General features: G+C 39.8%; 1 protein-coding gene across 2 annotated transcripts; it reads right to left on the bottom strand.

Moving 5' to 3' along the window:
• Positions 1-9,975: 9,975 nt before the first annotated feature.
• On the bottom strand, positions 9,976-16,789 carry LOC110911299. Of its 2 annotated transcripts, none has more exons than XM_022155901.2 (10): positions 16,463-16,789; positions 15,198-15,570; positions 14,365-14,501; positions 13,604-13,717; positions 13,439-13,519; positions 13,192-13,362; positions 13,003-13,105; positions 12,356-12,519; positions 11,980-12,244; positions 9,976-11,199 (listed from the first exon to the last, which is right to left on the bottom strand). In XM_022155901.2, the coding sequence occupies exons 2-10, from the start codon at positions 15,507-15,509 to the stop codon at positions 10,219-10,221; spliced, it is 2,328 nt and encodes a 775-aa protein (XP_022011593.1). In that variant the 5' UTR covers positions 15,510-15,570; positions 16,463-16,789; the 3' UTR covers positions 9,976-10,218. The 2 variants fall into 2 exon arrangements, with proteins under 2 accessions (XP_022011593.1, XP_022011594.1); XM_022155902.2 differs by having other exon boundaries at positions 13,003-13,096.
• Positions 16,790-17,101: the final 312 nt, after the last annotated feature.

Below are 17,101 nucleotides of genomic sequence, written 5' to 3'. Positions count from 1 at the left end.
ATCCGGCAATTCTTGGGTTTGGCTGGTTATTATCGAAGATTTATTGAGGATTTTTCAAAGATCGCTCAGCCATTGACGCTCCTCACGCAAAAGGATAAAAAGTTTGATTGGGGAATCAAACAGGATGAAGCATTTCAGTTGTTGAAGGATAAGCTTTGCAACGCGCCAATCTTAGCTCTACCGGAAGGTACCGACGATTTTGTGGTATACTGCGACGCTTCGCGTCAAGGATTGGGTTGTGTGTTGATGCAACGTCAAAAGGTTATCGCCTACGCATCACGCCAGCTGAAAGTGCACGAAAAGAACTATACCACGCACGATTTGGAGCTAGGCGCAGTGATTTTTGCTTTGAAGATTTGGAGACACTACCTTTACGGTACGAAGTGTACGATCTTTACAGATCACAAAAGCCTCCAGCATATATTCAACCAGAAGGAGTTGAATATGAGGCAAAGGCGATGGGTTGAGTTGCTGAACGATTACGACTGCGAGATCAAGTATCATCCAGGAAGGCGAATGTGGTCGCCGATGCCCTAAGTCGCAAGGAGAGAATCAAGCCCATAAGGGTTAGGGCTATGGAAATGATTATCCAAACCGATCTTTCCTCACGCATTCGAGCAGCGCAAAAAGAAGCTCTCAAGGAGGAGAACCTTGAGAAAGAATATCTCCGTGGGATGGAGAAGATATTGGTTCCAAACAGGGAAGGAACGTTATGTTTTGAGAAAAGGATTTGGGTTCCTTTGTTTGGTGATTTAAGAGAAGTTATTTTTGATGAAGCTCACAAGTCACGGTACTCTATCCACCCGGGAGCGGATAAGATGTACCAAGATCTTAAGGATTATTATTGGTGGCCTAGGATGAAAGGCGATGTTGCTATTTATGTGAGCCAATGTTTGACTTGCGCTAAGGTTAAGGCAGAATACCAGAAGCCTTCGGGACTTCTGCAGCAACCGAAAATTCCCCAGTGGAAGTGGGAAGATATATCCATGGATTTTGTTACAAAGTTGCCAAGAACGCCTAAGGGCCATGACACTATCTGGGTGATAGTGGATCGCTTGACGAAATCAGCACATTTCTTGCCTATCCGTGAAAAGGATCATACAAGCAAATTGGCTGAAATTTACATGAGAGAAATTGTCACTCGCCATGGAGTACCTCTCTCGATTATTTCTGATAGAGATGGAAGGTTCGTATCAAGGATATGGCAATCCTTCCAGGAAGCTTTTGGCTCGAAGCTGAATATGAGCACCGCTTTTCACCCGCAGACCGACGGCCAAAGTGAACGGACGATTCAGACATTGGAAGACATGCTGAGAGCATGTGTGATGGATTTAGGCGGTAGCTGGGATAAGCATTTACCCCTGGTTGAGTTTTCATACAACAACAGCTACCACACCAGTATTGGTGCCGCGCCATTCGAAGCTTTATATGGGCGCAAGTGCAGGTCGCCGCTCTGTTGGTCTGACGCAGGTGATAGACAATTGGTAGGTCCCGATGTAGTTCAGGAAACTACAGATAAGATCGCGCAAATCCGAGATCGCATTAGCGCGGCTCGTGATCGCCAGAAGACCTATGCAGATCTGAAAAGGAAACCTCAAGAGTTTGAGGTTGGGGATATGGTTTTGTTGAAGGTATCACCCTGGAAGGGTGTAGCACGCTTTGGGAAGCGTGGGAAGTTGAATCCACGCTACATTGGTCCTTTTAAGGTTTTGAAGAAAATTGGAACAGTAGCATACAAGTTGGATCTACCTGCCGAGCTGAATAACGTTCACGATACATTTCATGTATCCAATCTAAAGAGGAGTCCAACTCAAGTTAACGTTGCCATTCCTACCGACGAGATTCACATTGATGACACGCTCCACTTCGTTGAAGAACCTGTTGAGGTCACGGATTGGAAAGTTAACAAGACCCGCCGGAGCAGTGTCAAGCTCGTCAAAGTTCGCTGGAACGCTAGACATGGTCCTGAATTCACCTGGGAGCGTGAAGACCGAATGAAAGAGAAATACCCCCACCTGTTTCCTAAGAACCCTGCTTCTTCAAGCAGAACCTAAATTTCGGGACGAAATTTATTTAACGGGGGGAGAATGTGACAACCCTCTCAAAACCAGGTATCCGTACGACTTAATTAATTATTAATTGTTGCCTAATTACTGTGCTTTACTGAGATTTCTGCTACTTGATTGTTGATACTTATACATGTCTGCATCATACTATGAGTTTCCTGTCACTACATTACTCATTTACTGAACCTTAGTGACAAACATGATGCACAAAAGCACAGTAGCACTAAACGGATACACAGTGAACATGCTGATATAGCCAGCATCAGGCAAACGCTGCCTCTAAAGGCCTGAATGAGCCAGAATTATTTTACTACACCCATAGTGTGTGTAGGGATACAAGGGTTGTATGATTACGCCTCTAGGAATAAGATATAGAGATTTGGACGTGCCTAAAACGAACTTTAAGCACAAAACACAGCACTTTTATCAACACACTAGCTTCTAGCTAAGTAATAAAGTGCCAAAATATGAGGAATTATTCCCGACACTTTGCAAAATAAATTGTGTCGCTAAAAATATTATTTATGACGCTTAACGGATATCTTAAGCACTTTAACGGATTACTATCCGACCGAACAACCGGACTATACCCGGAACATAAAAATATTGCCAAAATTAATATTGATACTTTTCTGAGCCAGTTAGGGTCCCTGATTACCCTAACACCCGCTTTTAATGCACTAAAGCAACTAACGGGGTTAGACCTCGCACTTAACGCACTTAACCAAACTGAACCGTAACTGAACGTTTGGAAACGAACCGAGTGCCTTTACATCTCAATGGAATCGGCCAACTAGTGGGCCCCGGGGGAGTACGTCCTTTATTATATTAAATTAGATTACGCGAAGAACGAGGCACTTTTGTCTATAAATACTCTCATCTCTCACACACTTGAACACACACTTCACCTCACCACCACTCCCTCTCCCTTGCCCCCTCCTCTCGGCCGAGATCACCACCACCCCCACATCCGTTTTTCGGTTCAAGTCTTGACATTCCAAGGGCATACAAGTGTCGGTGGTTACGTACAACGGAGCTCGGAACAAACGGAACGCGGAGGACCTCTACCGTTTGCTATTATCCACGCAGTTTTCGACTAGTTTCTTCCCTAGCCCCGAGCTAGAGGTATAACGTTTAAAACTCATTTTTGGTCATGTCTAAAGTGGTTAAAAAGATATTTGTCGGTTGAATGTCGGTAACCCGCTTGATGGAACTTTAAAGTTTGCTAAAACGTGAATATCGTTGGTTAAAAGCTCAAAACGCGTGTAAATGTCGTAGTACTTGAATATGTTGATTAATATGGCCCGATCTATGATGTGGTGGCTCTCATCATCGTTTAACCCGACTTTGTTCGGATCGCGTATCTTGACATACACTTGTTTCTTGTGTACAAGGGTTAAAAGGTGAAACTCCACCACACGGGAAACATGAACTTGTGTAAAAATGTTTTAACATGAAAAATAGTATTTAAAACAAGCCGATCTACGTATGTACAAGTGGTATATTCGTAGGACCGGGTGTCGAGAAAATCATGTTTTAATAAAAATGGATAAAGTGTTAACAAATACGATTTCTATAAACTACAAGTATAGAAACACTTGTAGAATAAAAGATCCGACAAAATAACAATGTTTACAAAAATTGTCGGGAAGTTGTAAGAAGTGATTTGTCCCAAAAACGAGGTTTTTGCAAGACTAAGTTATGTTATATATAGATCCACTAAAAATAACGAGATCTACACCGGAGATTTTGTAAAAACTACAAGTTCATGAAACAACGCGGTTTTACATACTAGTCTTCTATTTGATGTGTTGAAAATTGATTTGGTTGATTTGATAAATTGTTGAGATGATTTGTAAAAGAAAATGATACGCTTGAAAGCGTGGCCACCTCCAGTTACAGGGGAAACTCTGGCGAAATTTTCTAAAAATCTAACACTTAGAATTATTTACAAGTGTTAGACTACTTTGACATGTTTTCAAAAATATATTTTCGCCACAACTTTATTTATAAATAATCGGAGGTGGGATTTTCACAAAACTAAAAGTGATAAATATTTATTCGATAAATATATTTTGTCACCTCACTGTTTATGATTATTTTGTGAAAATGTATAAATATTATTTTTAGAGTAAAAATAATATTTACTAACCTTGTCAAGCCCGAAATAATACAAACGCCTTCACGGCAAACATATAAGTTACAAACGGTAATTTCTATTACCACCTAATCACCAAAACGTAACTTACGCTTTATTCGGAAGTGTTCATAAGCACGTATATTGTCAATATATTATTTTGGGAAAATATTATGAGAAAAAGGAAATATATTATTTTTGAGAAAAATAAATATATTTTGGAATAAGAAATAAAATATATTAAGTGGGACTTAATAAAATGATATAAATACACATGTATTTAAATCCCCCATCCTTGGGAAGGAGAATGCGTATCAAATATATACACGGAACGGTTGCCTAACTGTTTCCAATGATGTAAACTATGAAGCTAAAGCACGGCCATCCGTCTAATAGAATTAGCACATGTAGGTCGTTGCACAGCACTTGGATATTGGATTGCTTGATTTTGTGACGCGCTCACTGTGAGTTCATGTCCCCCTTTTCTCTTAACTGTTTTCAGTTTTATAAACTGCGGGGGTGAAATACATGTTACAATGATTATGGATATGTTATACATGGTATGATTAGCATAAGGAGGGTTATTACTTAGATCATGTGAGTGGGTAGGCAGAAACTTGAGGCCATTAATCCTCGTTGAGGACCGAGGGACAGGAGCGGTAGATCTATCTGGGTGTAGCGAGCCCAGCCTCAGGTCCAGCATAACGGACCTCGGGGTGACTTAGTGCCCGACGCATAAATCCGCTAGGTTTGAGTCATCCCTACTTGCACTTCACACATATCAGTGGACTTGCAACCCATTGGTGATCTCTTTTATTTCCTTATTTGCTACATACCAGGGTTTTTGATAAAGATAAAGGTTTATTTACTCATTCTCGCATGAACTCGCTCAACATTATTGTTGATTTTTCAACTTACATGTATTTCAGGGAATTAAGGATCTGGCACGGTTTAGCAGGATTTCCCGCTGCATTTAGATTCAGAGTCATCCGGGTTCAAGGTTTATGGCTCTTTCCTGGACAAGCCATAGCCTCTGAACCATGTTTATTTATGTTGCATTATGGTAGTGGTTGTACTGTTAAGACAAGTAATGGTTGTTGGGTGTTTACCCGTTTAGACAATGTTTGACAATTTTATTTTCAATGGATGACTTTGCATGATTTTAAATTCATATAGCTTGTTATGGTTAAGCTATGGTATTAAGAAGTCACACCAAATTAACCACGCTTCCGCAAAGCCAGGGTGTGACAGATTCCTCCAAACTTCACCCTGCTTCCATTGTTTCTAACATCAAAAGTCTAATTCCGGTAACCCTCGAGATGGAAACCGGTCAATACGCGTCTTGGTCTGAACTCTTCAAGATCCAGTGCCGGGCGTTTCTCGTTATTGACCATCTCTCCCAAGAGTACCTCCTGCAACAGGCTCCTCCTCGAAAGAAGCCGACAAGGACGCTCCCAAACCTCCTGCTGACGACATGTGGGATCGTCTAGACGCTATTGTCCTTCAGTGGATATATAGCACGATCTCAAACGATCTTTTACACACTATTATGAAACCTAACAACACCGCATACGACGCATGGAAGACCCTTGAAGGTATTTTTCAAGATAACAAAAGTTCACGTGCCATCCACCTTCTTCATAAATTCTCCAATACACGTCTGGATGGGTTTCCTAATGTCTCTGCCTATTGTTAGCAGTTGAAGGTGTTGGCCGATCAATTGGCCAATGTGGGCTCCCCAGTCGACAATGATCGTTTAGTTCTTCAACTGATCTCGGGGTTGAATGAACAATATGAAGGGATTGCTACCATTCTCCAACAGCAGCACTCCCCACCTTTTACGAAGCCCGATCGAAAATTGTTTTAGTTGAAAGTCGTAAACAGGAACAGGCACTCCACTACGCACAGACTACAGGCACGAGTCTTACAACTCACACCACACGCTCTCCAACCTCTTCGCAGCCTAACACGGATTATTGGACTGATGGTGACCGTAATCGAGGATGCGGTCGGTCTCGTGGACGTGGTCGCGGTAGGCAAGGAGCTCGAGGCAGGGGATCTGGCACCAATTACGGCCAACAGGCCCATTACGGCTGGCCCATGTGGCCCGACAACAACTTTGTGCCTTGGCCCACACCGCAATGGCCCACTGGTTCTCATTCGTTTAATAATTGGGCTGCTCCACCTCCTTGTCCCTATCCTACATCCTCCCCAAGGCCAATAACTTTAATGGGAGTAATGGACTTCTTGGCCCGCGACCCAGTCAAGCCCACAACGCATCATACACCCCATATCTTTGAACCAACCTGATCCGACTTCTTATATGGACATTGGAGCCACCGGGAACATGACGAACAATTCAGGTGATTTCCATTCTTTTTTAAATAATAGCATGCCTCAAAATATAATTGGTAATGGCTCCACCATCCCGGTTATCAGACATGGCATTAAAATTCTACCACCACCTTTCCCACCCTTTGCACTCAAAAATGTACTATATGCCCCTAAACTAATTAAAAACCTAATCTCGATATGTCTATTCACAACCGATAATTCTGTTTCTGTTGAATTTGACCCGTTTGGTTTTCTTGTGAAGGACCCCAAGACTCGGATCCCTATCCTCTGGTGCAACAGCAGCGGTGATCTATATCCTCTGCTACTAGGATCAGGGACTACCACCACAACACCTTCCGCCAGTGGCGGACCTAGCATTCAACCAGCCCGGTCACGGGACAGGGCTCAACTTTGAACCGATAGTGTAAATTTATTTATTTATTTTTTTTTTATTTTTATACAAATGATACCCATAAACAACTACAAGGACACCCCTAAGACCACCCGTAGTGGGGAAGAAGAAGATGATTTTGGTTTTTGATAAATTACACATTCACCATTTTTACAGGTTGTTGCAGAAAGGAAGGTTGAGGAAGATGAACTCTTTTTCTTAAACCAAAAAAAATAATTATTTATTACTTAGATTTGTTTTTTCTTTCTTGAAAGTTGGAAACCAACCCACGTGGCTCACTATTATTCATTCTTTTATATATATATATATATATATATATATATATATATATATATATATATTTTAAAGAAAGCTCTCTTGATGTATGGAGACAACTATTCTTTAGGAGATTTTTATTTTATTTATTACTTTCAGTTACAATAATATTTATTAATTTATTTATTATCTACGCCAATTTTAGAAAAATGTCCATTTTAGAAAAATGATTTCAAGCTATAAAAAAGAAAATGACAAATCTATTAGTTATTTGTTTTACTTTATTTATTTATTGTCGTTTTTTTTAATATTGTATAATTGCACGGTGAAAAAAAAATTTTGGGACACCCCTGAGCTAACGTTCTGGTTCCGCCACTGCCTTCCGCATTTGCTGCTATTTCATCGACTTTATGGCACAAACGTCTCCGGCATCCGGGACAACCGTCTTTACGTTCTCTTAAAAATTCTTGTTCTATTGACTTTACAAATTTTAATAAACATGTTTGTGGTTCTCGTGTTATTGGCAAAAGTGTTCGCTTACCATTTGCAACTTCCTATACGCAAACTCACTTACCTTTTGATATCATACACAGTGACCTATGGACCTCCCCTATTTTAAGTTCGGCTGGTCACCAATATTATATATTATTTTTAGATGACTTGGCAAATTTCCTATGGACTTACCCAATTGCTAAAAAGTCGTAAGTCTATTCAACATGTTGTCACTTCCATAAACTTATTGAAACACAATTTGCTAAACCAATCAAAACATTTCAATGTGACAATGGTAAAGAGTACGTAAATTCGTCCTTCCAACAATTCTTTAATCAACATGGGATACTTTTTTTGCTCTCATGTCCTCACACCTCCTCTCAAAATGGTAAAGCTGAAAGACAAAATCATACCGTTAATAACATGATCCGCACTCTCTTATCTCATGCCTCCCTTCTGAACACGTTTTGGCATCATGCTCTTGAACCACCACATACCTTTTAACCATCCTTCCAAGCAAACTTCTGAACAACAAAACTCCTACCGAGGTCCTTTACCAACGAACACCGTCCTACGAACACCTTCGTGTCTTCGGTTGCCTATGCTATCCACTAATCCCATCCACAACCATACACAAACTTGACCAACGCTCCTCTCCGTGTGTATTTTTGGGATATCCACCGACTCATCGAGGCTATAAATGTTTTAACCTAAGCACCAAACAAATCATAATCTCTCGACATGTGGTCTTTGATGATACTACATTCCCCTTCGCCGATACCTTATCACCCACACCATCCTAAACCTTTCTAGACACCTATCTTTCACCTCTATACTGGCCCCATATAAAAACCTCTACCCCTGCCCCTCTCTACGAGGCTCAACCTCATTCACCTGTTACACCTCAGCCGGCCCACCACAATATCACCTCGCCACTAACATCCACTACTCATGGCCCACAACTTTCTTCCCCAATACCACAGGCGACCCCCCAACCCACACCACACCACCTCAATCTACGACCCATACTCAGTCCCCAACCCACCATCACTCCACACCACCTCCAACCCTCACTCAAGCCCACCCCACTTCGCCTCCATCCTCGGCCCATATCCCACCCTCACACCATTCTTCACCAGCCCACTATACAACCGACACCACACCCATTAGCCCCGCACCCGACTCACATCCACTTGTCACCGCACCCACTCGCACAATGCGAACCCGGGCTATGGATGACATTCACAAGCCGAAACGTCATCTTAATCTTCATACCTCCACAATCATAGCCATTCCCAAAAACCCATCCGATGCCTTGTCCATACCCGAATGGTACGATGCCATGACCAATGAGTATCATGCTCTTGTTAAAAATGAGACATGGGAATTAGTGCCTCGTGAACCCCATGTGAACGTGATTCGCAGTATGTGGCTATTTAAGCATAAATTCAAATCCGATGGTAGTCTGGAGAGATATAAAGCCCGGTTAGTGTGCGATGGTCGATCTCAACAGGTGGGTATCAACTGTGGCAAAACATTTAGTCCCGTGGTAAAACCCGCCATTATTCGCACTGTGTTATCTATTGCTCTTTGCAGGTCATGGTCGGTACATCAACTTGACGTCACTAATGCGTTTCTACATGGAAACCTGAATGAAACAGTCTACATGTATCAGCCTATGGGGTTTCGACATAAGACCTTCCCGGATCATGTTTGTCGACTAAAGTCTTTATATGGTTTGAAACAAGCACCTCGGGCCTGGTACCAACGATTCACTGACTACGTCTTGACTCTTGATTTTTGTCAGAGTAAGTGTGATGCTTCTTTATTCACTCTTCATCGGGGCGAGGATGTTGCTTTTCTTTTACTATATGTGGATGATATTCTGTTGATCACCTCGTCTGATCGCCTCCGGCACCACCTCATGAATCGCCTTGCTGCTGAATTTGCCATGAAAGACCTAGGCCCTCTTAGTTATTTCCTTGGTATCTCTGTTTCTAGAACCAAGGAGACTGTTTTTATCTCAGCGGGCGTATGCTCAAGAAATTATTGAACGGGCGAATGCAATCCTGTTGCTACACCCGTTGACACTAACTCCAAACTTGGTGCTACGTCAGGTGATGATTTTCATGACCCTACCCTTTACAGGAGTCTTGCAGGGGCATTGCAGTATTTGACTTTTACTCGGCCAGATATTAGCTACGCAGTTCAGCAGGTGTGCATTCACATGCATGCCCCCAAAACAGACCATTGGAAATAAACATGGATACATAGGTATATATAAATAAAATAATTAAATAATTAACCTGCAGTCAAGTAACAAAAGTTGTATTTCACTGTAGCATCAAATAACCTTTGCCTTGAACCAAAACTGAAAGTTAAAAAACATACATACATTATTAATCCTGCAAAAGGTTTATTCATAATCAGATAAACTGACTATGTCCTTTCCATATATCCATCTATATCTATCGGTCCATGTCGTTCCATATTTCCAACTTTTAATCCTAAAAACTACATCATCACCCTAAACTTCTATCATTCCATAACCTTGCAAATGGCTGTTTCCCCCCACTCTCCTGCAATCCAATCCATCCCAACTGACCTTCATTGCCACTCATGTAGTTAAAACCCGACCCTCTACCGACACGTGACGGAACCGATTCACGTCCGGCCTCCGCATAGTTTTCAGACTGAATATAATGACCTGAACGCAACCCGTTACACTCGGATAACACACTATATAAGCTCTCATCAACCACCTGACCGCCACCACTTCCAATGTCATGGTTTGGAACTACACCACCTGACCACCCGTCTCGTGCCACCTCATCATCGGAAAACCAGTTTTGGCTTAACCGGTGATGAGACGCTGCTGACATTGGCAGGTTGACAATACCAGTCCCGGGCCAACCCTGAACGTGGTCCAGTGGCGACAGGTGTTCGTGTTCTTCCCTTGGAATCGGAAACCGACCTGCTCCATCTGCGTATACGTTTTGTTGAATGTTTAATCTTGGATCTAACGGTAATGGCAAACTTAAGTTTCTGGAAAACTGACTGGTTCCCGAATAATGGGAATGCAATAGTAATTCGTTACGGTCTTGACTAGCGCAAGGATTAAAGAAAGAATCTCCACTGTCGGATCGTCTGTTGAGAAAACTTGATTGACTAACGGAAGGGTAATCTTGGCTTACGGATGTAGGTTGATGGTAGTACACGCTTGGTAAGGGAGCTAGCGGCCATATTTCAGTGGCGGCAGAGGGCGGAGGAAACTGTTCACCAACGGAAGTATCTGCGTGACTTATGCTTTCAGGATAATCAACTAGACTACAAGGGAAAGCATCTGATTCTGTTATAACGTCATCGTTGGTATTGATGGGTATGGGAGAGAAGTTTTGGTGTTGACCAGAATCTTGACTAGACTTGTTTGTGGTGTCGTGATTTTCTGCATTACGATCGGCGTCTGACCGAAATACTGAAATATCATTTTGTTCCATGTTCTCCTGGATATCACAATATAAACTCAGCATTCAACAGACAGTAACATTTAACACGTAGAAACTACAGCCGCTTAAAGTTTTTCATTTATATAAATAGAGGGTGACAATATTGGCCCGCTTACGTATTAATGAATGATTAAAGTGTGAACTTTTACGACTTGATGAAAAGGTCATTTCTATAAAATTTACAGAAGTTACGAAATCAGGGAACTTTAAGTTATAAAAGTTAAAGGGGTTTACCCGTACGGACATACTTATAAGTTGTCACAACTCATTTGAGTCGCCCAACTTTCAATTCAACCAACCCTGTTTTGATCCGTTACCCAACTCATTTGAGTCGCCCAGCTTCCCACCTCTTATAATAAAGAAAGAGTTAAATGCCATTTTAGTCCCTGTGGTTTGGGTCATTTTGCCAGTTTAGTTCAAAGGTTTCATTTTTCGCCTGTGGATTCAAAAAGGTTTCACCGTTGCCATTTTAGTCCACTGGGTTAACTTCATCCATTTTTTTTGTTAACGAGAAGGGCAATTCAGTCGTTTTATATGTAATTCTGTTAACTAGAAGGGCAATTCAGCCATATAAAATGACCGAATTGCCCTTCTCGTTAACAGAAAAAATGGATGAAGTTAACCCAGTGGACTAAAATGGCAACGGTGAAACCTTTTTGGACCCACATGCCAAAAATGAAACCTTTGGACTAAACTGGCAAAATGGCTCAAACCACAGGAACTAAAATGGCATTTAACTCATAAAGAAATTTGGATGGTGATTAGATATCAACAAACCTCTAATGTGATTAAAATTGCGTCATTTGTTTCTTCACCGTCGTGTTGCTCTTCGCTCGATTGCTCTATCTCTTCATCCTGACCATCAACTATAGACTCATCATCCTGATTATCATACAAATTCAAAACGGACTCGTCATTTGACTTTGACTTCCATTTATCTTCCATTTCTTTCCTCAAAGACACTGTCAACTGCCACTTGGCAGATCGCCAACTTTTCCAGTTCTCAAAGCCAGCAGGGAGGTCTTTCTTTGCCAAATCCAGCCTGTTTTCAAAACAGAAAAAATAAAAAATAAAAATAAAAGCTAACCTTAATAATTTTTAACAAGATTAAATATGATGCATGTAGTCTGTAAGGCAGAACACAATAACAAACCAGTGACCATGCAACTTCTGTCTCTCTTCTTCCTCAAACAGTTCATATGGTTGAACACAAAAACCGTCGAGATTTCCTAAAACAAGATTAAGAGACCGTGGTTGGATGCTGGTGTTAGACTGTTTCATACTGCTTTTAACTCGTTCATGCTGCCCCTTGCTAACCTAACAATTTCATGAGAAATTATAACTAAATTTAAGAGTTAAATGCCATTTTAGTCCCTGTGGTTTGAGCCATTTTGCCAGTTTAGTCCAAAGGTTTCATTTTTGGCATGTGGGTCCGAAAAGTTTCATCGTTGCCATTTTAGTCCACTGGGTTAACTTCATCCATTCTTTCTGTTAACGAGAAGGGCAATTCGGTCATTTTATATGGCGGAATTGCCCTTCTAGTTAACAGAATTACATATAAAATGATCGAATTGCCCTTCTCGTTAACAGAAAAATGGATGAAGTTAACCCGGTGGACTAAAATGGCAACGGTGAAACCTTTTTGGACCCACAGGTTAAAAATGAAACCTTTGGACTAAACTAGCAAAATGGCCCAAACCACAAGGACTAAAATGGCATTTAACTCCTAAATTTAATGTACTAAAAAAATAACAAGTCATTTGTTTACGTATGATTCAAATTTCAAAACAAAATAAACACCTTGATATATGACATATACTTGGCACCATCACCACACTCTATATTGAGCTTCCGTAATTTATCTCCTTTTTTAGGTCTTTTCTCCAAATCAGTTCTGGAAACACTGACAAGAAAAAATTAAATCGATTATATTTATGGGTATTTAGCAGAAGTTAATAAAAAAACTAAACTAAGCAAGTGTGGGATTACCTCGCTAATGCTTCTCCGTTGCTAGCTGATAGATCTGGGCTGTTATTATTGCATGATTTATCATCAGCGTCCCATGAACAAGAACCAGATGTTACACACAAATCATGTTGCGGACCGTTTTGTAAGCCGATCTCTTGTGACGGCCCGCTTTTATGAAAATCCCTTTTAGGCCTGTTCGAGAGATGATCATACACCCATGAAAAGATTCTAAAATAAAATTGAAAGAAGTAAAAAAAAAATAATTAACCTTGGAACTTTTTGCATAAAATTATCGGGATTCATGCATATTGTCCATCTTTCCTTCCACAATTGCAGACTCCCTATCATTCTACCAAACAACAAAGAAAATGACTAAACCTTAAACGGTAGGAATGTTAAAAAAAAATATATCTTACAGTATAAGAAGGCATACTTAGTATGGTATTCCTGCAATTCTGAATAATATGCTACTTTATTAGCCTTGTTACGCTGTTCTTGACGAAGAATGGCATCAGGATGATAATTACCCGAGCATATAGAAGCACCCCTACACAGAAATATTACAAACAATTCACCAACTGGAAACTTTAATCTAAGAAAACTAACCCGTTAGTTACAGTTTCCAAATCATGTCAATAAATCCCACTATTAAAGTCGGCATAGAAAACAATAAATATTAAACAAAAAAAAAAGTGAATAAATGTCGACCCATGAGGCCATGATTGTTGCTTGATGCATGATTAACCATAGTTGTCAATAGCGACCGTATCGATCGCTATAGCGCTATGTAGAGCATAGGTCTAGGCTCGCTATTAGGGTTGTAGCGATAATAGCGACAATTTTTTAAATATAAATAGCAATTAAATATAGCTATAAAATAGCTGGATTTTAGGTTTTTGTTAAATATACATGTATAATAGCATATATAGCAGGATATTTTGATATAATATACATATAATTTTTTTTCTAGTATCGCTATTCGCTATGTAGCATACAGGTACCTTATCGCTATTTGTCGCTATTCGCCATTAACAACTATGTGATTAACCAAATTGGTTGTCACTGTATCGTTTACGTTCTCTTAACTTAGTCATGTGCTTCACACATGACTAATAATGAAGGATATAATTGTCTTTTCCCAGTTATTACTAAGCTTCTATTAGTTCACTACTAAAATTAAGAGCTTGAATTTACCATTTTTTAAATGGATTTCCAAAATATAAATTATTCCCAGCTAATAATTCATGAACAACTGCATGTGGCTCGCTCCCTTCAGGAAGAAACTGCGTAAGAAACTCTCTTTCTTGGACCGACAATTGAGTTTGCCATACCTACAACATGCTCCAAAAAACAATACATTCAGGATGGGTCCATTCGACCCGTTTACTTATAAACCGGTCAATTCAGGTAGCACGTAAGAAAAAAGTAGCTTAAAAATAAGGAGTCAGAAGGGTCGAAAGGCGCCAAATGTGTAGTTTTACTGCAATAAACCTCGTAAAATTTGTACGTTTAAAAACTATATCATTATTGAAATCATATAACTTATTGTAAACCATACACTGACTATTTAAGAAGTTAAGATGTTGAGTAAAGTACACGGATAGTCCCTGTGGTTCTCCAAAATTTTGGATTTGGCCCCTAGCTTTCTAAAAGTACACGGATCGTCCATGTGGTTTGCACTTTGTAACACATTTTGTCTTCAGCCAACAATTTAAAGGTTCCAAGAGGTCCAAGCTATGGACTAAATGCGTTACAAAGTGCAAACCACAGGGACTATCTATGTACTTTTGGCAAAAGTTGAGGACTAAATGCGTTACAAGGTGCAAACCACTGGGACCATCCATGTACTTCTGAAAAGCTAGAGACCAAATCCAAGATTTTGGAAAACCATAGGGACTATCCATGTACTTTTCTCTAAAATGTTAAAAACAAAAATTGTTTCAGGTCAACCCAACCCGGGTCAAACCACTTTGACCCCTCATCCAATCGGCCCGTTTGGCAAACTTTACTTGTGTGGTCAACCTTACCTCATAAGATAGCAAACCGGTCAAGTTATTGAGTTCAAATAATTCAGGAGGAGCTGCAAAGACATCACCGAGAACATTTTGGTAATGCGCGACAAAAGGAAAAAACGGAGTCAACTCTCTTTGTGCAATGCTTATCTGCTCCTTCTTAGGAACAACACGTTCCTTCTTGTCATCCCACTCGAGACAAATACGTGATTTTGTATTTAAATCATAATGAGGATGTTTTTTCTTTTTCACTTTTTGTATCTCCCAAGATGTGTGACAAATGCCGTTGCTTACTTTAGAACTCTTATTCAGCTTATCTGCTGCCATTTAAATATACAGTTTCAAGGAAAGGAGTGCAAATGTATGGAAAGTCGGTTCCATGAACACACTGACAAAAAAAAAAAAAAAAAAAAAACAATTTTCAGAATCAAACAATTCGTACATACAAGTAGTCATTCTCACAGAACAGGATTAGCGCAAAAGAGATTTAATTGACCACATATATACACATATATAGCTCAATAGCTCATAGGAGCATGGAGTAAATGTAAACTACAAATAGCTTAACTTCCCTTTTATGTGAAACAAAAAATGCAACTTAAACCCCTCTAACAAGTCATCATCATACTCAACATATCCCACCAATAGCAAAGCTAAGGTAGGGTCTCAGGAAGGTAAGATGTAGACGGTCTTACCTCTACCCGTAGGAATAGAGAGGTTGCTTCCAGCGAGACCCCTGGCTGGATAGTAGTTTTGCATCAAGCCTTGGACATAAGGCACATATCACTCAACAATCGGGACAAAGGCCGATTAGTGCATGTACCCTTTTGTCTTTCGGCTATCAACGCCACCACATGATGCATGATTAACCGTCCACCACTTTTAACGTTATTTTCACGAAAGTAGTAAAATAACGTTAAAATTAGTGCAATTTCATTTTTGGCCCATAGGGCCCACACATATATACACCGCAAGCAAGCGGGGCGTAAAACCCCTCTAACAAGTAAAAGCCCCAAATCCCCAATCACCCCTTCACTTCTTATTGCTGTAAGAAAAAAAAATCATCATTGAAAACTATCACTAAAAGTATACAAAGCCTAAAACACCTTGTTCATTCTCTTACCAAATACCAAATAAATGTCTACAATAAACATTCATAAAATAAGTTCTAAACCAAGTATCCACCACTCTTTAGCGACAAACAAAATAAACACTGTAAACAAACAATTCACATAATCCAGTAACACAAATGTGATAAAACTAAATAAGAAGCAATTTACCTAAAAATCCAAATCATAAACCTTCAACCTCATTGCAGAACACAATCAAACACGAATTCAATTGCAGAAACGAAACCCTAGAAACAGAGATTGACGAAGAATAAGAGTAAAAAGGGAAGTGAATTAGTGGATTGTAAGAGGTGAGATGACGAATTAAGGCATAAATAGGATTGAAGAATGGGGGATAGATGATGAATGAATAGAAGTGATGAAGATGAAGAGAGTAGTTGGTTGGTGTTGTTATCCGGTTCGTGTATGGGGGGAGGCAGAGGAGCGACACATGTATGACTGATTGTAGAGAAGAGACACCAACAACCTCAAAACTATAAAATACTTTAATATTGTTATTATTATACAAACATCTTTTCATTCAAAGATTAACCTATTACAAATCAAATATTTTATGTTTTTTTTTAATATTTAGGTGTATATCAATATCTTTAATCAAATTTCATTCTTCTCCTTTGCTTAAATCATAGAATTAATTAAGTTACTTTATTTTGAATCTAACCTAATTAATCTTTTTCGTTAAATAACTCATAGAATTTGTATTGTATATGATAGTTTATTTGAATCTAACTTAATTTTTTTTCGTTAAATAAGATGATCTACATGCAGTGACGGATTCAGGAACTTTTT

Source organism: Helianthus annuus, chromosome 15, assembly GCF_002127325.2.
Source record: "Helianthus annuus cultivar XRQ/B chromosome 15, HanXRQr2.0-SUNRISE, whole genome shotgun sequence".
Classification (NCBI taxonomy): domain Eukaryota; kingdom Viridiplantae; phylum Streptophyta; class Magnoliopsida; order Asterales; family Asteraceae; genus Helianthus; species Helianthus annuus.
Note: the sequence above shows the minus strand (reverse complement) of the source record. Positions and strands in the feature narration are given on the sequence as shown.